This window comes from Dreissena polymorpha, chromosome 2 (assembly GCF_020536995.1).
Source record: "Dreissena polymorpha isolate Duluth1 chromosome 2, UMN_Dpol_1.0, whole genome shotgun sequence".
In the NCBI taxonomy this organism is placed as follows: Eukaryota; Metazoa; Mollusca; class Bivalvia; order Myida; family Dreissenidae; genus Dreissena; species Dreissena polymorpha.
The window spans coordinates 94,863,718-94,886,193 of NC_068356.1; the positions used below are offsets into that span (position 1 = coordinate 94,863,718).

The 22,476-nt window shown below is 35.5% G+C and overlaps 1 protein-coding gene across 4 annotated transcripts in view; it reads left to right on the forward strand.

Annotated features, from left to right (window-relative positions):
• LOC127868113 (BAI1-associated protein 3-like) overlaps positions 1–22,476 on the forward strand; it is a 163,011-nt gene that overhangs the window by 101,626 nt on the left and 38,909 nt on the right. For all 4 annotated transcript variants that reach the window (XM_052409723.1, XM_052409724.1, XM_052409726.1 and 1 more), the window contains 5 exons: positions 1,164–1,425; positions 2,917–3,133; positions 10,632–10,835; positions 15,249–15,352; positions 16,771–16,888. In XM_052409723.1, the coding sequence (XP_052265683.1) occupies positions 1,164–1,425; positions 2,917–3,133; positions 10,632–10,835; positions 15,249–15,352; positions 16,771–16,888 (905 nt within the window). The remainder of the gene's footprint in view (positions 1–1,163; positions 1,426–2,916; positions 3,134–10,631; positions 10,836–15,248; positions 15,353–16,770; positions 16,889–22,476) is intronic.

The following is a 22,476-nucleotide window of genomic DNA, read 5'->3' on the forward strand; positions in this document are numbered from 1 at the left end:
AAAAATAAACTGTTTGTATTAATTTGCGGTGTACTATTTTTGTAATATAAACATAATTTTCGTACACATTGTGTTTTTTTCCCTTTTAACCACATGGGGCTTATAATGAACTGTTGTAATAGCTTCACAAAAACCATTTTTTCTAGAATATATCAGTCCAAAATTATTTTTTTTCAAACTGCAAAATCCCACAAAAGGCTCACAAAAAACATACTTTCTTAAAAAAAACTCACTTAAACACTGTTAAAACCCACAAAAATCAACTTACCCAAACCCACAAATTGCTTTTGTTTTCTTCACAGATAAAATACTGTTAATAACTAGGTTTAAAGCGAGTTAAAAGCATGTTTTCACTGTGAAAAAAACTAAGAAAGGCGTGCTTTCAGCTCACTTTTTGCTCACTTAAAAACCGTGTTAAGCCTGCTTATAGCTCACATAAAAACACACTTTTTACCCACTTAAAACCAACTCCACAGACAGAAGTTGGTCTAAGCATGTTTAAAAAACCTCAAAAAACCAACTTGTAGAAAATCATACTCACTTTAAACCCACTTGAGATGGTTAAAAAACCCACTATGTTGGTTTAAAGCGAGTTAAACCAAGATTTAACTCAGAAAAAACCAAGTCGGTAAGCTAAAAAACCCAGTCGGTAAGCTAAAAGCGTGTCTGAAAAACCCGCTTTTAGCACAGTGCAAATACCGCAGAGTTAAACACAACTCACTTTAAACCCACTTAAGACGGTTAAAAAACCCACTATGTTGGCTTTAAGCGAGTTAAACCAAGATTCAACTCAGATAAAACCAAGTCGGTAAGCAAAAAGTGTGTTTAAAAGACTCGCTTTTAGCTCGGTGCCAATACCGCAGGGTTAAACCCAGTTTAAAACTGGGTTATAACCGGATTTTGCTCACTTTTTTGACAAGGGTGCAGTAATAAATTTCTGATTTAATATTCATAGTTAACACACTCCTTCATCCCCCTTGGGAGGTGGTAAATCCCTCAAATATAGAATTTCTATCACTTAGGCTCTGGCTGTATTTGTCTCTACAACAATTGACCTACTTTGTTGCTCTTCTGAATGACTGTGGCTGCCTCTTCATTTATGTCACAATACACCTGGCCTCTTCATTTATGTCACACATTGTACCCAACCTCTTTATTTCCAGGGTTCAGTGACCCCTATTGCATGTTGGGTATCATGCCAGTGCGTGGACTCCAGGGCGTGGAAAGCTCCGAAAGCGGCAGCCTGTTGTCGTCCGATGATGAAAACAGCCCAAAAGTCAAGGACAAGAATTCGGGCGCATTCAAGCGGTTCTCGGTGAAAAAGAAATCGTCTGCAGTGCGTGACTTGTTGCCAGCGAAATATATTCAGACTACTAGTGTAATACCCAATTCCCTTAACCCTGTGTGGAATGAGAAATTTCGATTGTGAGTAACTTTTGACATTTATTGCCTCTTCATACATTTATTGTCCTTTACTGGTTTCATAGGAGGGGACATATGGTTTTCGCTCTGTGTGTCCGTCTGTCCGTCAGTCCTTCAGTCTGTCACACTTTTCTGGATCCTGCGATAACTTTAAAAGTTCTTGATATTTTTTCATGAAACTTGCAACATGGATAGATGGCAATATGGACATTATGCACATCATTTCATTTTGTTCCTATGTCAAAAATTCTGGATGCTATGGCAACAAAACCAAAACAAAATTAAAAAATTCTGACAATGGTGGAATTTCTGACAATGGTGGAGCTGGTAGGGGACCATATTGCTTGACAATAGCCTTGTTAATATTGCTTGGTTTCAAGCTTAGTTGTTGGCATACACTGCACTTTTAGCCTGAAAACGAAAATGGCATAAATAAGAAACACTGATTGATTTGTGTGACCTGGAAAGATAAATTGGTGAAGGTTTAGAACCTAGCTATTTTAGACTATTTGATTCCACAAAGATCTGTCATAGTTGATAATCAAGACAAAAATGCCTAACATCTCTTGAGTTTTAAAAGGATGCCAAACATAGATTGTGTCAATAGAATAAATGTATGCGGATGTTATGTTTGAATACAAGTATGACATTCAGCTATTTATCTTGATAATTTTTAACCAGATCTAAATAATAATGCATTTTGACCCTGCATAACTTTACTCGTTCTAGTTTTCTTACTTCCTGACATTGCCTTTTCAGTGAATTTTATATCTGCTTCAATGACCTTGATATCTGTTCTAGTTACTGCAATATCTATTTGAGTGACCTTTGTTTCTATTTCAATGAGCTTGATATCAGCTTAGTGACCTTTATATTTATTCCAGTTACCTTAATATCTATTTCAGTGACCTTGACTATTATTAGGAAAGACCTCTGATGCAGTATCTATTCTAGTTACCTTGAACTCTTTTTGACTGAACTTGATATCTATTTATTTACCTTGAACTCTTTTTGACTCCCCTTTATATCTATTGTTGTGACCTTGAACTCTCTTTGACTGACCTTGATATCTTTTAATTACCTTCAACTCTTTGACTCCCCTTTATATCTATTTTTGTGACCTTGAACTCTTTTTGACTGATCTTGATATCTATTTTAGTTACCTTGAACTCTTTTTGACTCCCTTTTATATCTTTTTTTGTGATCTTGAACTCTTTTTGACTGACCTCAATATCTATTTTAGTGACCTTGAACTCTTTTTGACTGACCTTGATATCTATTCTAGTTACCTTGAACTCTTTTTGACGGACCTTGATATCTATTTTAGTTACCTTGAACTCTTTTTGACTGACCTCAATATCTATTTTAGTTACCTTGAACTCTTTTTGACTGACCTTGATATCTATTTTAGTGACCTTGAACTCTTTTGACTGACCTCAATATCTATTTTAGTGACCTTGAACTCTTTTTGACTGACCTTGATATCTATTTTAGTGACCTTGAGGATGTCAACACTGACCGACTCCACCTGGACATCTGGGACCATGACGATGAGTTCTCCGTAATCGAGGCCGCGAAGAAACTCAATGAGGTGCAAGGAATCAAGGGGCTGGGGCGCTACTTCAAGCAGGTTGCACAGTCTGCGCGCACCAGCCGTACCAGCGGGAATAGCATCGACGATTTTCTGGGTTGCCTCAATGTTCCTCTTGCTGTAAGTGGGTTAGAATTTGGTTAATATGAGGTGTATACTTTTCATCTGTATTTGAGATGTGGGTAACTTCAAGACAAATTTAAGGCAATTGCATTTGACCTGTTATACATTTTCTTAAAAAAATATGCAATTACTTGGATGTTTTCAATAAAGCAATTCTTCTAGAAATGAGCTTCAAACTATTTGGATGTATTTTAGTGCTGAATAAAAGAACACAGGTGGCCTTAAATCCAGTCCAATCTTGTAAACCATTATACATTCTGTAATGTCATCACATCACATACTGTGGGTGAACTGGCTGTTTAAATTGTGTTTCCATGAATATATATGAGCCAGCTAGTGACTATTGAAACTAAAAAACTTTTAGAACTCTTCATACTAAGTCTGGATAGCTATTATTGTTTGCTCATTAAATAGTCAATATGACAAAAGCAAATGAATATCAGAAAATAAATCGGCACAATGTTCACTGACTGTATATAATATTATAATGCTTCAGTTTATTGGTTGAATTTCCGTTTAGAATTCAACACAGCACCAATGAGGAGTCTCATCATAAAATGATTTTCTGCTTTTTTTAATATCCCATGTTCTCTTTAGAAACTTTACGTACTTAAGTGACGGATGATGTTTTTGTGTGAACGTGGCTTCTGATGAGGAATGCAATCAGTTTATTAATAATTCTAGGTAATAATATGAGACAAATGGAATGGTGACGATAATAATTGCCTTTATTTAGTTTTATTTGCATGGCATATTTAGAAATAAAGAATTGTATGATTTATTGTGTTGATAGATTTGTTTTGAAGCTTTTAACTTATATATTTGAAGTGAGAGGAATTTCAGCTTTGAAAATATGCACATAGGAAATTATGAGAGCAAATAAGTTCTGTTTATTTATCCAGTAATTATTTGTGCATTTTATATTGTCAATGTTGAATGTGCATTTGATAGTGTGGTTTTATTGAACATAAAAAAGAAATTGAGGCGCCTGATTTTAAAGTACCAAGATTCTATTGGTATTGCGTTGCATTCTAACATATGTACTTTCACATTTTGCTAAGACATTCAACCTAAAAGAAAGCAATATCTCATTATTATCAGTGTCATAGCAGATAATTATAGTTCCTGATGAAATGACAAGCCATTTTCAAAGCCTACTCAAGAAGGCTTATAAAGTTGCCTGCTATAGTCTTACCAATTCCTCACACATAAAGTCTCATTTCTTTCAGCAGGATGTACCAACTCTAATTTCCATTGAATATGGCAAAAAAATGGATGTAAAAAGTAAAAGGATAAGACAAGATTTTTTATAAGTTTTTATATCTGTTTCCTTGAAGTGATCAGATAACATTTAATCAGATAGTAAGCCTGCATAATAATTGTTTTGGCCCAAGTGGGAAAAGTATCGGTACTGAGTCTGCCAATGGGGAAAAATTAGTGTGAAAAAAATTGCGAATTATGGGTCTTTTTATTTGCTTGGTATAAATTGCTGAAACCAATTCAAGTATTCATTTACATGCATTTTGGCTTGAAATGTTCAGTTCAAGTGCTCATTTTATTTGTTCACAGTGGCACAAAAATGACAAAATTTGCCTTTCTTTCCAGAATTTTTTAGTTTTCCCTTAATTGGAAATATACCTTTTTACAGGGTACAAAGAAGCACAAAAATCGCTTCTTAAGAAATGGTAAAAAGTAGTCTTATAGATTCTGCAAATGATTAGAATCTAGATTCACTTGTTTGAATCTCATTTCTTTAAAGCTTACTTTATCATAAAAAAATAGTTTTAAACCTTATTGATCTAATATAACAAGTTAAAAAACAATAATAATCCTATCGAAAATCTTGTTTAGCCAGGCCAGCCAAGTAAGTTGGTAGAGTGTCAGACTACAAATCTTAGAACCTTAAGTTTGATCCCCTGTCTGGGGATTGTGCATGAAATCCCTTCTATGGCCATTCTCCCTCTATCTCTGATTTAAGTCTGTCCTTTTCCTGACCATTTTGGGAAAAAATGGAATTTCCTGAATGGGAATTATTTCCCACTTATTTGGGAAAAACTATTTTAAAATAAATCTTGATTATAATTAAAATTAGAAGAACAGAAGCAATTAAATTATATTTATAATTTGTTAGATGTAATTAAAATAAAATAGAGATATAATAAGCATTATAATCTCACTATTTTCTAAAAAAATTCATTTTTAGCTCATCTATTTTTTGAAAAAAAAATTATGAGCTATTGTCATCACCTTGGCGTCGGCGTCTGCGTCGGCGTCGGCGTCCGGTTAAGTTTTGCGTTTAGGTCCACTTTTCTCAGAAAGTATCAATGCTATTGCATTCAAACTTGGTACACTTACTTACTATCATGAGGGGACTGGGCAGGCAAAGTAAGATAACTCTGGCGTGCATTTTGACAGAATTATGTGCCCTTTTTATACTTAGAAAATTGAAAATTTTGGTTAAGTTTTGCGTTTAGGTCCACTTTTTTCAAAAAGTATCAATGCTATTGCATTCAAACTTGGTACACTTACTTACTATCATGAGGGGACTGGGCAGGCAAAGTAAGATAACTATGGCGTGCATTTTGACAGAATTATGTGCCCTTTTTATACTTAGAAAATTGGGGAAAAAAAATTGAAAATTTTGGTAAAGTTTTGTGTTTAGGTCCATTTTATTCCTTAAGTATCAAAGCTATTGCTTTCATACTTGCAACACTTACTAATTATCATAAGGGGACTGTGCAGGCAAAGTATTGTAACTCTGACTGGCATTTTGACAGAATTATGTGCCCTTTTTATACTTGGAAAATTGAAAATTTGGTTATGTTTTGTGTTTAGGTCCACTTTATTCCTACAGTATCAAAGCTATTGCTTTCATACTTGCAACACTTATTAACTATCGTAAGAGGACTGTGAAAGCAAAGTTATGTAACTCTGACTGGCATTTAGACGGAATTATGGGCCCTTTATACTTAGAAAATTGAAAGTTTGGTTAAGTTTTGTGTTTTGGTCCACTTTACCCCTAAAGTATCATAGATATTGCTTTCATACTTGGAACACTCGCAAACTATCATAAGGGTACAGTAAAAGGACAAGTTGCATAACTCTGGATGTCATTTTTATGGAATTATGGCCCTTTTTTGACTTAGTAACTTTGAATATATGGTTAAATTTTGTGTTTCGATCCACTTTACTTCTTAAGTATCAAGGCTATTGCTTTCAAACTTCAAATACTTTCATGCTATCATGAGGTTACTGTACCTGGCAAGTTGAATTTTACCTTGACCTTTGAATGACCTTGACTCTCAAGGTCAATTTTTGCTAAAATTGCAATAACTTCTATATTTATGATTAGATTTGATTGATACTTTGACAAAACTACTCTTACCCGACATACCACAATAGACTCCACCCAAACCATCGCCCGAGCCCCCCCCTTCCCCCCCCCCCCCAAATGCCCCCCCCCCCCTATATTTTTTTTAGCTCATCTATTTTTTGAAAAAAAATTATGAGCTATTGTCATCACCTTGGCGTCGGCGTCGGCGTTGGCGTTGGCGTCGGCGTCCGGTTAAGTTTTGCGTTTAGGTCCACTTTTCTCAGAAAGTATCAATGCTATTGCATTCAAACTTGGTACACTTACTTACTATCATGAGGGGACTGGGCAGGCAAAGTTAGATAACTCTGGCGTGCATTTTGACAGAATTATGTGCCCTTTTTATACTTAAAAAATTGAAAATTTTGGTTAAGTTTTGCGTTTTGTTCCACTTTTCTCAGTAAGTATCAATGCTATTGCATTCAAACTTGGTACACTTACTTACTATCATGAGGGGACTGGGCAGGCAAAGTTAGATAACTCTGGCATGCATTTTGACAGAATTATGTGCCCTTTTATACTTAGAAAATTGACAATTTTGGTTAAGTTTTGTGTTTAGGTCCATTTTATTCCTTAAGCATCAAAGCTATTGCTTTCATACTTGCAACACTTACTAACTATCATAAGGGGACTGTGCAGGCAAAGTAATGTAACTCTGACTGGCATTTTGACAGAATTATGTGCCCTTTTTATACTTAGAAAATTGAAAATTTGATTAAGTTTTGTGTTTAGGTCCACTTTATTCCTACAGTATCAAAGCTATTGCTTTCATACTTGCAAGATTTATGAACTATCATAAGGGGACGGTGCAGGCAAAGTTATGTAACTCTGACTGGCATTTGGACGGAATTATGGGCCCTTTATACTTAGAAAATTGAAAATTTGGTTAAGATTTATGTTTTGGTCCACTTTACCCCTAAATTATCATAGATATTGCTTTCATACTTGGAACACTCACAAACTATCATAAGGGTACAGTAAAAGGACAAGTTGCATAACTCTGGTTGTCATTGTTACGGAATTATGGCCCTTTTTTGACTTAGTAACTTTTAATATATGGTTAAATTTTGTGTTTCGATCCACTCGAAGTATCAAGGCTATTGCTTTCAAACTTCAAATACTTACATGCTATCATGAGGTTACTGTACCTGGCAACTTGAATTTTACTTTGACCTTTGAATGACCTTGACTCTCAAGGTCAAATTATTAAATTTTGCTAAAATTGCCATAACTTCTTTATTTATGATTAGATTTGATTGATACTTTGATGAAACTACTCTTACCTGACATACCACAATAGACTTCATTCACCAAACATCCCCCGTGCCCTCCCTCCCCCCCCCCTCCCCCCTCCACCCCCCCCTAATTTTTTTTTTTTTTTTTTTTTAAGATCAGCTCACAAATGACCACCACACCCTCACAACACTATAACCCCACCCCCCACCCCACCCCCCCCCAATTTGTTTTTTGATTTTTTTTTTTTTTTTTTTTTTTTTTAAGATCATCTCCAATTCTCACCACAAACACCCTCACACTATAAAACCACCCCCCCCATTTTTTTTTAAAAACGGTAATGTTTGAAATAACCGTCCAAGCACCATTGCACCCAAACCCCCCCCCCCCCCCCCCCCCCCCCCCCGTTTTTTGTTTTTTTTTGTTTTTTTTTTTTCGCTTGTTTGGAAGATAATGTAATAAATGTCCACAACCCCACACTATACACCCCTCTTCACTCCACTCCTCCCTCCTTTGTGATTGAAAATGAGAGTCCCTTCACCTTTTAAAAAGAAAATAGATGAGCGGTCTGCACCCGCAAGGCGGTGCTCTTGTTTTTTTTTAACATCATCTCACAAATGACCACCACACCCTCACACTATACCCCACCCCACCCCCTCCCCATTTTTTTTTTTCAAACGGTTTAAAAAAACTAAACTATTTATTTTGATTATTTATGTTTGAAATAGAGTCCAACCATCGCACCAAGAATCCCCCCCCACGCCCCCTCCCCCCACGCGAATCCCCCCCCCCCCCCCCTAATTTTTTTTTTTTTTTTTTTTTTTTAAGATCATCTCACAAATTACCACCACACCCTCACCACTATACCCCCCACCTCACCCCCCCCCCCCATTTTTTTTTTAAACGGTTACAAAACACAAATATTTATTTTTATTATTTTATGTTTGAAATACCGTCCAACCATCGCACCCAAGAATCCCCCCCCCCCCCCCCCCCCATTTTGTTTTTCCTTTTTTTCGCATTTTTGGAAGATAATGTAATAAATGTCCACACCCCCACACAATACACCCCTCTTCACTCCACCCCTCCCTCCTTTGTGATTGAAAATGAGAGTCCCTTCACCTTTAAAAAGAAAATAGATGAGCGGTCTGCACCCGCAAGGCGGTGCTCTTGTTTCAATTTATTTTTTGGGGTAAAAGTGGGATTTTTTTTACAAATTCAGTTCAGGAATGGGTCCGTGAAATGGACCCGTAGATACGCCAGGAAAAGGCCTGTAAGTGGGGAAGTTGTGAGTTACTGGCATAAGTATGTGCAATTCTTACTGGTAAACCTTGCAATAAGCATGAACAATGTGAGTTGGTTAACTGACCACCATTATATGACCAAACAAACACACATGCTTCTTCATTTAATAGTCGGTTGGTCTTAAAACTTGCAGATATAAGGATTAGAGGAAGGGACTTTAAATTTTGGCTACACACCACTTGCAATCACTGCAACCAAATTATATTATTCTCTTGATCCGCTTTTTAATCAATTTAGGATTCAATCAATAATATATTCTGATTAAAGTGTAAGCTTTTATTGGTCATCATACCAGCTAGTTTATATTCTATTAATGCTTCGTTCCCACTGATATGCAATCCAACATGTTTTCGCCTGAAATCAAAGACAACTATGTGCCACCAATTGTGCAATTCATATTGAATTGAAGATTTATCTAAACAGACATCTAGTGTTTCCCTACCTTTCAATATTTCAGGGTTATAAGCAATTTGATTCATCCTTACTTGTGAATCTGAAAAAAATGTTTCATTCCAATCAATATTATACAGTATAAAAGTGAAGCATCCCTTTATATATTAGATCTCACAATGTAGCTGCTATGCAAATTGAACTTGAGATTTATCCAGAAAAGTGCAGTTGTCACATAAATTCAGATTACATGAAACTTAAACCCTTTAGAAAACGCAAAACAGCAAATTGATAAAAATGAAAGAGGCTTCTTGTAAAAACTAATCAAGATTTTCTCTGCCTTACGATGTATGGAAACGCGAAGTTTTTTTCAGAGACTGCTTGCTGACAGTTGAAGATAGCAGTAACAATATCTTAGGGTGTGTGTGTGTTGGTCCAAGCTTCTACATACTGATTCTTTGTAAGTGATTGTCCAAAAAAAATTGTATTACTCATCTTATAATTTGCCTTCTTGGTGCAAAAAGGTACCACGTGACATTGAAACTAGAAGGCACATGGTACCGTTTTGCTCCAATGGTGCAAAGTATGTTAACCATTATGAGGTGATGTATCTGGTACCCTCTCCTACCTCAAATGTCAAGGTCACACTTAGAGGTCATAAAACAGCCTGTCTGGCCTTAGACTTTGCCAAACTTCATGCAATTTTTTTTTTTAAACTGGACAGAAATTACCACCATCTTAAGAGGAGGAATGTTGTGGGTAAAATTTGTCTTCCTGCCTCAGAAGCATTGAAGTTGAACCACATGTAAATCAAAAGGTTAAATTTGCCCATAAAACGGCTTGTCAAGACTGTGACTTTGTCAATCATTCATCATGATTTTAAAATTACTAACCACAAATAAAAACCATGGACAAAATATGTATGGCATGAAACAACTCTCTGGCTACCTCAAAGGTCAAGGTCACTCTTAGAGGTCATTTCGGTCAAACTTGACTATCATGAAAACAATCAAAACAGCTAGTCCGGACTGTAACTTGTACCACTCATATCCCTTCCTCAAAGGTCAAGGTCACATTTAGAGGTGAACATTCGTATTCGGCCATAAAACAGGAATGTTGACTCAAAGGTTCTGCCCATTTTCAAGGCAACACCCCTTTACAGGACCATTTTGAACACATATTTTGGCCCACTTTCAGGACATCCCATCGTCTGGCCATGAGAAATGGTATAAGTTGGAGGGCCGCTCGGCCAAGTCCAGCGTGGACGGCGAGATCAAACTGAGGCTGGCCTTGGGGACCAGGGAGGATCGTGGCATCGCCGAGGATGACAACTGGACAGACGTACGCCAGCATGAGGATCTGATGTGCATTTTCATAGATCATGAGGTGCGCAAATGCAAGGTTGGTGAACTTTTTTTAATCCTCTGCCAGTCTTAATTTTTAAATTGTCGGCAAATGCAAAGTTCTGTAAAATCACTTCAATTTGCGAGTTACAGAATATGTGCAAATTTAATTGCAGGAATTTTTGTGCAGGCAAAAAATTTCACATTGTCAACATTGAAACAGAAAAAGCATTGATTTGTGGATATAACGCCTGATCTGGCAAATCTTCAGTGAATTGTCCAATTGCTAAGGTTGTTTATTGGAATAAACATCTTCACATGTTAGTAATGGATTGAGCTCCTAATTGGCTGGGTTCCACATCAAACAGGGAAAGCATAATAAGACTTACCCACAGGTATTTTTTAATCACATCCTGTAACCTGATCACTGTTTTCTTTATTGAATACTGTCTTAAAAAATTAAATCGTTCCAAATGGGACATACACAAATCTTGTCAAAACAAACTGTCAACACTTCTGCCTTTTTGCTGTTCAAAGTTTGTTTCCCAATTTTAAAACGTCCATGCTTTTATTCACAAAAAGTGATGTTATACTTTTTGAAATATTTGCACCCATTCCTAACGTCCCCATGGCAAACACATGCAATAAATGATGTAATGAATTTGAATTTTCAAAAAAGTATTCTTAATGGCAGACCTAGGAAAAGTGCAAAAAATTACTCTTTCTGGAAACAAGTGTCTACAAATAAATGAATATGAATTTTCATGAACACAAAACTGCAAGGCAAGCTGTGAATTCAGACGTTTCACTTTTCAATTTTATCGTCTCACCACATAACGCTTTAAAAGGTCGGTCCATTTTTCCACATATATTTAAAATTCTTGCAAATGATGGTTTCATTCTTTCATATTTTTAGAATGAAATCAATGTCTTTTACAGTTACAGAAAAATAAAAAAGTAAAAACAAATTTCAGCAATCATTTAAAGTCATAGTTTAAAGAATAAGCCATTTCAAATAGTTCATGGCAAATGTCTGAGTTTTCTCTGCTTCCAACTTGTCATGTTGAAATAATATATTTGCAATATCTCCACTGCATTCCTTTCTAGGAAAGAAATGATCAGAAAATAATGAACACAGACAAGTGCATATTAACACTCAATCCCTGGAGGCCTATCCAATTGTATGAGAATTTCTTGTTGCACTGTCATTTCAGACTAAATTATGACCCACTTAGATGTTACCCTACACATTTACTTGCATGTTAAGGTTATATTATAGTGACATGTTTTTTTTAAAGACCTTAACCCTTTCAGTGCCGGAACCGAATTTTGAAGGCCTTTGCAAACAGTTTGGATCCAGATGAGACGCCACAAAACGTGGCGTCTCATCAGGATCCAAACTGTTTGCCATTCGGATAGTATTCTTTGAAAAAAATTGAAGAAAATGCTAATTTTAGAAATTCAGCAGAGTGAGCAGACGACATTTTAGCAGAACACACATTTCCCAGCATGCAAAGGGTTAACTAGCTGGAAGCACCTGCAGTTAGAATGTTTATTTCTCAGGTGATACATTAATGTTTAAATAAAACACTTGATTATGATTCATTGTATGTGAATTACATAAAAACACAGGGAAGACGTATGGTAAGGGCTGAGAAAAAACCAGTGTAAATAATGCTTTAAATGACTGCTGCATGATTTAAACATCTGAGGCAAATCCATATACGGACACTGAAAATGATTGTTTACAATAGACATTTTAAATAAACGTTCTATTATGAAATGTGTTGGATTTAATTTAACAGGCATTTTTACCTATTGGTCAAATTGCTGGTTTGCCATTGCCTACAAATGTACATATATCTATCACTGTATGATGGTTAAGTTGCAAAAGGGAACCTGGCCAGAATACATAAAGTAACATAACAAAATCAACGAATATTTTGCCAAATATTTGGTAAAATGAAGTTTACCTATAAACAAATCAGTGTTCCTTTTAACAATAGCCAAAATTTCAACACTATCATTTGTATGTAGTATTTAACGAGATACAAAATGCTGTTTTTTATGTCCCCCACTATAGTAGTGGGGGACATATTGTTTTTGCCCTGTCTGTTTGTTGGTTGGTCTGTTGGTTGGTTGGTTGGTTGGTTGGTTGGTTGGTTGGTTGGTCTGTTGATTGGTTTGCGCCAACTTTAACATTTTGCAATAACTTTTGCTATTTTGAAGATAGCAACTTCATATTTGGCATGCATGTGTATCTCATGAAGCTGCACATTTTGAGTGGTGAACGGTCAAGGTCATCCTTCAAGGTTAGAGGTCAAATATATGTGGCCAAAATCGCTCATTTTATGAATAGAAGATAGCAACTTGATATTTGGCATGCATGTGTATCTCATGGAGCTGCACATTTTGAGTGGTGAAAGGTCAAGGTCATCCTTCAAGGTCAGAGGTAAAAAATATGTGGCCCAAATTGCTTATTTTATGAATACTTTTGCAATATTGAAGATAGCAACTTGATATTTGGCATGCATGTGTATCTCATGGAGCTGCACATTTTGAGTGGTGAAAGGTCAAGGTCATCCTTCAAGGTCAGAGGTCAAATATATGTGGCCCAAATTGCTTATTTTATTAATACTTTTGCGATATTGAAGATAGCAACTTGATATTTGGCATGCATGTGTATCTCATGGAGCTGCACATTTTGAGTGGGGAAAGGTCCAGGTCAAGGTCATCCTTCAAGGTCAAATATATGGGTCAAAATTGCTTATGAAATGTCACTTCTGCAATATTGAAGCTAGCAATTTTATATTTGAAATGCGTGTGTATCTCAAGGAGCTGCACATTTTGAGTGGTGGAGGGTCAAGGTCAAGGCCATCCTTCAAGGTCAAACGTCATATAGGGGGACATTGTGTTTCACAAACACATCTTGTTATTTTTTGTGGCACAATTTATTCCATTCTAATTTCCTGCAACAATATCTATTCATATGACACAAGAACACTTACTTGGTACTTCAACATGTGTTGCATATATTGTCCTGCAGAAAACAAAACGGAGCATTTTGTATCTTATTAAATCTATATGTTACCAGACCACATCTTGCATTGAAACTTTGGCTATTGCTTTAAGGAACATTGATTTTTTTACGTGTTAAGTTTATGTTTTCAAAATATTGTACGAAATATTTGTTGATTAAGACTACATTTTAGTAAACACACTTTCTTTAAACAAAGAATTACATTGGAAAAAAAAAGTGTTGTCCTTGGCTAATCTGATCTGGGACACTTGACTCATATGAATTAAGCATGGTTTTTCAAGAATACGGCTCATATAGTATAGTGCTAGTTGTCCCCCTACCGGTTTCAACGGAGGGGACTTATGGTTTGTGCTCTGTCTGTCTGTCTGTCTGTCTGTCTGTCTGTCTGTCTGTCTGTCTGTCTGTCTGTCTGTCTGTCTGTCTGTCTGTCTGTCTGTCTGTCTGTCTGTCTGTCTGTCACACTTTTCTGGATCCTGCGATAACTTTTAAAGTTCTTAATATTGTTCCATGAAACTTGTAACATGGATAGATGGCAATATGGACATTAAGCACGTCATTTCATTTTTTTCCTACGTCAAAAATTGTGATTGCTATGGCAACCAAAAATTATTTTTTTTAATCTGAAAATGGTGGAATTTCTGACAATGGTGTAGCCGGTAGGGGAACCATAGTGCTTGACAATAGCCTTGTTGTTTATGAATTTTGGTTCCCAAGTTCTTTGTCAAACAAAAATTACGTAACCTGACTGTATGACATTAACGTCACTTTCTGTGTTAATGTGTAGACATGTTTTTAGTCCCCTACCGGTTTTTACCAGAGGGTACTTATAGTTTTCGCTCCATCTGTCAGTCAGGCAGTCTCACACTTTTCTGGATCCTGCGATAACTTTTAAAGTTCTTAATATTTTTTCATGAAACTTGAAACATGGATAGATGGCAATATGGACATTATGCACGTCATTTCATTTCGTTGCTATGTCAAGAATTCTGGTTTCTATGGCAACAAATAGACTAGAAATACTGCTGAAAATGGTGGTTTTCTGGACCCTGCAATAACCTTTAAAGTTCTTATTATTTTTTTCATTAAACTAGAAACATGGATAGATGGCAATATGGACATTATGCACGTCATTTAATTTTGTTCCTACGTCAAAAATTCGTGTTGCTATGGCAACAAATATATTTAAAAAATGTTGAAAATGGTGGAATTTCTGACAATGGTGGAGCCGGTAGTGGACTTATATTGCTTGGCAATAGTCTTGTTTGTACTGATAAAGGTTATGGCTGAAACATGTTTCATTTCTAAGAAATAATATTAATACCACAACGGCCATCACTTCAACTACTGATGCCACTACTACTATTACTACTACTGCCAATAATAATAGTCAAGTGTTTGTACGAGTTTTTTTATTCATTATTGCGTGTCAAGGAGGGTTCGTATCGCTGGAATGGGGAGCTCCCACAGGCGGCTCAGACCATCATCCACCAGCACGCCATTCAAGGGGATGTCACCCCTACACAGCAGGCCGTCTGGTACGTTACTTGTGCATTAAACAGCTATCTCATTTAAAACTAGTCCTACTCTGCATCTAATAGAACAAATAAAGAAATAGAAGTGTTTTAATACAGAAATATTAAGCAATGAAAAAATGGCCTTGGCGTCAACAGTGGCCATCCAGTGGATCCAATTTAATTATGTTGCAACTGAATTCCATGTATTACTACATGTGCTGTCTAGAGGGAAGTGGGAGTATTCTTCACTACTGGGAGAGGTTCTAATATTCAACATATGAAGAGAACCAATAAAATTGTTTTAATACAGAAATATTATGCAATTAAAAAAATGCCCCTGGTGTCAATATTGGCCATGAAAATAATTCAAATTTGTTATGTTGCAACTTGCCACTTATTACTTCATGTGTTGTCTAGACGGGAGAGGGGCTATTCTTCACTACTGGGAGAGGTTTTAGTATTCTGCTTGTGAACACTCTGAAAGTTCCAACAGTGATGACTTAAAATCATCAATGAGCTGTGATCAAGAATGATCTTAAGTCCATCTTAGTTTTTATGTTTGTAACATTTCTAGTATTTCTGAACTAAATATTCACTGTTTTACTTGGGATATGGTTTAGTATAAAATAGTAAATAATGTACATTTTGCATCAATTATACAAAATGAGTTTAATGTTTTGTATCAATTATAACAAAAATAGTTTAATTTTATAGACATATGGAACAATATGTGAAAAATAATTTTAAACTACAGTTTTAAAATAGGGACTTGAGATGTTTTGATAATACAACCAAAGGCATATGGGAAATGCACAAAACCTATGGCCAAGTTGCATTTCTAAGCAGTTGAATGCTTCCTTAATGAGGACAAAATTGGATTTGGAAAAAAGTCTGAAGTTTCTGGAATCAACTTTACAGTTTAATTTATAGTGTCTTTTATATTAAATTTACAAGCACCAAATGAATAAAAACTGTTCTATTCCAAGACAATTTTTGCATATTGTTGTCTGCGTCGTGTCATGTTTTTTTTCTATAAACCCTTGTTGAGTAAAAACTGTTCAATTTATATGCTTTTTATTGATATTTATTTGATTACAATTACATACTCCTTATGGTTTAAATAATCTTTATCCTTGGAAGGTTTTGTTCAGTTTTCGTATTGGCCTTTAAGGCTATTTCACTAAGCATTACACTTTGATATTCCATTTATTAAAAAACTCTCTAGTAATTATCTCACTGATTGTTAAATGTTAGCTTAATGTCACATTAATAAAGGCAGGCTCTTTGGTTTCAGCCGACTCTTAATACAATTTCGCTTGAAATGCTTACATTATAATGATATTCCAACCCAGTAAAAATAGCCAATAATGATTACAAATGGAGTTTGCTGTATAATTCACCACCTCTGGATAAAATGAGGTGATCTTTATCTTTTACAGTCGTTGGATGGCTTACAGTCGCAAGCACCTAGAGTATCCGCTAGACTATCAGGTGCTGTTGACCCTGCTTCAGGAGCTGGACGCAGTGTGGGAACCGACGTCTCTCTCAAGGGAGGAGGTGGGTGGGGTATAGCACAATTAGTCAGCAATTTAAGGAAATATCTTTTTGGAGGAGGGTGGGATGTTTACAATGAGTCGTCAATAGGGAACCGACTGCATTTTTTTAGGAGGAGGTGGATGGGATAATTAGCACAATTAGTCAACAATTTGTGAAAATATCTGTTTTGAGATGGGTGGGATACACTTCAATGAGTCAGTAATTTTAAGCAGATATTGTAGCTGTTGTCAATGAGTAAGCAATTTAAACAATAATTTTGAGAGGTATTGCATATTGAGTTGGCTTTTTTTTATTCTTGGAGATTGGTATGGTGTTGTACAATGAGTCAACACAGAGAGAAAACTTGTTGAAGATGGTTTGGGTGTTGTAAAGTTAATATGTCATCAATATAAATGGTACATGGTCGGATTGCTGTACAAGTCAGGAATTTTTGAAGGCCATTTGAAGATGGGTCAGGTGAGTCACAATGGATAGGCGTTGTTTTTTGTAAGAAATGAGGGGGGGGGGATTTTTTTTTTCATTAGCAAAGAATTACTTCACAAGAAATTCCAAAATTATTAAAAGAGCGTGATAAAGTATAAGTTGTTATTGAATGAGTTTATTTAAGTACATGAATAATCAATCAATTGTATATTAAAGTAATTAATATGAATCTTTTGGGATTTCTTAAAGATTGGATCTCAGGTAATCAAGGGCTTTAGGATGTATGTCGTCTTGTTTCTCCCTGTCATTAATGTTTGAAACCAAAGTATACAAACATCCCTTATAATGGGCTGCTGACTCCTATGTAAACATGTTAACTCCTATATTAACACCCACCTACCCTATTTGTACATTTTGTATTGAAGTCCACATATATTTCTAAACAATAGTTCATGTTAAAGGGGCCTTTTCACAGATTTTGGTATTTATTGAAGTTTATCATTGAATGCTTTATATTGATAAATGTAAACATTGGATCTAAAAAGCTCTAGTAAAAAATCAAGAATAAAATTTAAAAAATGGAAAAAAAAGTAACACTCAACAGGACTCGAACCACTGACCCCTGGAGTCCGGAAGTAAAAGTCTACCATTTAGACCACTCGATCATCTGTGGTTATATAACGAAGGATGTATTTTTAGCTCATCTATTTTTTGAAAAAAAATTATGAGCTATTGTCATCACCTTGGCGTTGGCGTCGGCGTCCGGTTAAGTTTTGCGTTAAGGTCCACTTTTCTCAGAAAGTATTAATACTATTGCATTCAAACTTGGTACACTTACTAACTATCATGAGGGGACTGGGCAGGCAAAGTTAGATAACTCTGGCGTGCATTTTGACAGAATTATGTGCCCTTTTTATACTTAGAAAATTGAAAAATTTGGTTAAGTTTTGCGTTTAGGTCCACTTTTCTCAGAAAGTATCAATGCTATGGCATTCAAACTTGGTACACTTACTAACTATCATGAGGGGACTGGGCAGGCAAAGTTAGATAACTCTGGCGTGCATTTTGACAGAATTAGGAGCCCTTTTTATACTTAGAAAATTGAAAATTTGGTTAAGTTTTGTGTTTTGGTCAACTTTACCCCTAAAGTATCATAGATATTGCTTTCATACTTGGAACATTCGCAAACTATCATTAGGGTACAGTAAAAGGACAAGTTGCATAACTCTGGTTGTCATATTTACGGAATTATGGCCCTTACTTAACTTAATAACTTTGAATATATGGTTAAATTTTGTGTTTCGATCCACTTTACTTCTTAAGTATCAAGGCTATTGCTTTCAAACTTCAAATACTTTCATGCTGTCATGAGGTTACTGTACCTGGCAAGTTGAATGTTACCTTGACCTTTGAATGACCTTGACTCTCAAGGTCAAATTATTAAATTTTGCTAAAATTGCCATAACTTCTTTATTTATGATTAGATTTGATTGATACTTTGACAAAACTACTCTTACCTGACATTCCACAATAGACTCCACCCAAACCATCCCCTGTGCCCCCCCCCCCTCCCCCCCCCCTAATTTTTTTTTTTTTTATATAATCTCACAAATGACCACCACACCCTCACACTATACCCCACCCCACCCCACCCCCCAAATTTTTTTTTAAACGGTGTAAATACACAAATATTTATTTTTATTATTTTATGTTTGAAATACCGTCCAACCATCGCATCCAAGAATCCCCACCCCCCTCCCCCACCCGAATCCCCCCCCCCTATTTTTTTTTTTTTTTTTTTTTTTTTTTTAAGATCATCTCACAAATTACCACCACACCCTCACACTTTACCCCCCCCCCCCCCCCCCCCCCCCCGAATTTTTTTTTTTTTTCGCGTTTTTGGAAGATAATGTAATACATTCCACACCCCCACACTATACACCCCTCTTCACTCCGCCCCCTCCCTCCTTTGTGATTGAAAATGAGAGTCCCTTCACCTTTAAAAAGAAAATAGATGAGCGGTCTGCAGCCGCAAGGCGGTGCTCTTGTTTACCTAATGTAAGCAATCCTTCTAGTTTTACAAAATGTTACGACAACATGGGGACTTACATTTATGCATAAACATTTCACTGAATGATGAATTTTGCAGTTGTTAAATAGCGTTAAAATAGTATGTTAATAAATGCAAACTAGATGCCGAATCAACTAAATGTTAACATTTTGATAACCTAAGATATAAAAAATGCATGTGCTTTTACTATGCTTTGTAATTACTTGTTGGTCATGTTGGATTTTGCTAAAAAAAAACAAAAAAACTTTTACAATATCTTAGGCTCCACCCATGTTTTTGTTGCAGAATTTACCAATTTTGTTTTCTTTCTTTGTCTATAGAAACAAGTTTTGGGTGGTGGAAGAATTAAAGATAATTGCTAGATAGAACAAGGCTTTCACTGGAGGATTTATGTGTCCTGACACATTGCATGTTCTGTATTGGAATTTATGAAATACGAGCTGAATTCATAATACAGTCGAGAAAAAACAGGCCTCTATTTGCATACTTACGAATGAAAATTAGAAATTTAGGGGGAAAATAGATATATTGGGAAATGTGTTCTAACAAAAGTTATTCACAAACTAATGAAGCAAGATTTATATGACTTGGCAGGGTGTATTTAGACTGGAAAACTATTTGTGGATGTTACCCTTATGTTTTTGTCTTTAGTTGTTCAATATATAAATACAATCTTATAAATGATAATTATACAACACTCAGCTTTTATGGTTTAAAGGCTGTCTCTTACTAACTTTTACATATGCTGCTTTGCCTTGTAATAGATACATGTATTAGACACTAAAAGTAATCTATAATGTTTAATTCGCTTTAATTTCATTTAATAAGTAAATAATATTTTACTCAAGGGTAAATGTATAAACTATAAAAAAATGACACAGACAAAATAATCTAATGTGTTGTGTTAGCTACAACAGAGTAGTCATCAATTTTAATTTTGAAAATCAATTAAGAGACAACTTTGTATCATTAAGTACCGGTATGTTTGTTTTTGTTGTTAACTATATTGTTACTTTGTTGTACGTTACAATGTTGGTTATGGCAGACTGTTGCTTATGTAGTTTTCTTGTAATGGCAGCTTCGTCTGTTCGACTTGGTAAGATTCTTTTTAGATCTCTCTATTAAAGCATCAGTCACACATTCCTGATTGTGTAACAACTGTCCTTGATCCAACATCACCAAGAAAATCAAATACCATTTGTTCTCTAGTAAATGCCTCTGCTCTAATTAATGCCTCCCCCCTCCCCCCATCTATAACTAAAGCTTTAGTGTGTTTTTTAACAGTAAGTGCAAATACATGTGTTGTAAGGTAAATAATTGACTGAATTGTATAAATAATGAGCTAATGTCAAATCACAAATGTTTATAATTTCTCAATTGTGGTATATATCAAGCAATTTCATTACTGACCATTATGCCACTATTTTAAAATTTGGAAATGAAGCCTTAAAAACGTGAATCTAGTAAGATAGGTCTTAAATTTAACTTTCTAAGGGACTATAAATGCATAAAAACACCTATCTAAGTGGTAATGGGTCAATAGACTGTTAGCTCAGAATGGCCAATTTTTAACCAGGTTTTCCGAAGGTAAAAACTGGTTATAAGATTGGCGAATGTTGGCGGGTGGGCAGCCCGAGCTGGCTGGCGGACGGAACAAGCTTGTCCCGGCCATAACTTTCTTGTTCAATGTGAGATTTTAAAATCATTTGGCACATTTATTCACCATCATTAGACGGTGTGTCGCGGGAAAGAATTAGGTAGATACATCCAAGGTCAAGGTCACACTTTGAGTTCAAAGGTCAAAAATGGCCATAAATGAGCTTGTCCAGGCCATAACTATGTCATTCATTGGCACATTTTTTCACCATCATTGGACGGTGTGTCCGACGAAAGAATTATGTCAATATCTCCAAGGTAAAGGTTGCCACGACTAAAAATAAATTTATTTAAAAAAAACAAGGGGGTAACTATGAACAATCAGTTCACTTTGAGTTGTCTCCCTTTATCAGACTTTTTTTTTTTCAAATTGAAAACCTGGTTTTGTGACAATTTTGTCCCTTTTTTTAGCTTTGAACCAAGAAATGTGCAGTTAAATGGTCCACCAAATGCTACTGCAATTTACAGTTTAAGTCCATCCCCATTTTGGTGGCAATGCTAAATATGTATAATAGGATCTGATTGCAAATCAGTATGTTATTGGGAACCAAATTCAGGAATGTGTGACGACTGCTTTATGGATCTTTGCACAAGTCACTCAATACAAGGACAGGTTTCATGTTTTAACTTTAAGTACAAAATAGTTGAGCTTGATCGTTTGTCTCTTACTGTTGACTCGTTTAATGTGATTGACATTACATTTTGTGAATTTATTATTTTTAAATTGTAGCTTTAAAAAGTGGAAATAAATGTTTAGAAGGTCCATTTCTTGCAGTAAGATATTACATTTTTTAACCTTTATATGTTTGGAAGTTATGGTCAAAATCAGGAAAAATTGCAGGGCTTGGGCTGCCAAATTAGCCGATAGCTACAAATAAGAAATAAGACATTTTCAATTTCACTTCAAGGTTTTCTTCATAAATACCATTCAAATATTCAAAATAATAAGAATTCAGACATAACAAGGTAAATTTGGCTACAGAAAATTTTGACACAGCGGGAGCCCTTAATTGTTTCTTTTGGCTCGACAACCAATCATGAAGGTGGTGATTAGGGGTTTACCGTGGTCACCTATCAATATAAGGGGCCAAAATAGTTACCAAGGTAACAAAGCATCAATATACGGATGTTAAAAATGAAACCTCAAAATGTTTGCCTGTGCACTATGAATATTCACAGAATGTTTTCTTCAAGCAGAAACACTATACAATATTTGCTGTATTGTTTTAGTACACATGTCCCAAAACACCGGTACAATAATGTTAAAACTATTTCCCTTTAACACATCTTTTTAAAGAAATTTCAGAATTTCAGTACTTGACTGCTTGCGTAATTGTTTCATAACCAGAGTTGCAACTGCTGCAGACGTTGTAATAAATTAAATAAATTTTTTGTTAAGTCACAAAAGTTTCACTTTTTTGCTTCTGCAAAATGTAAA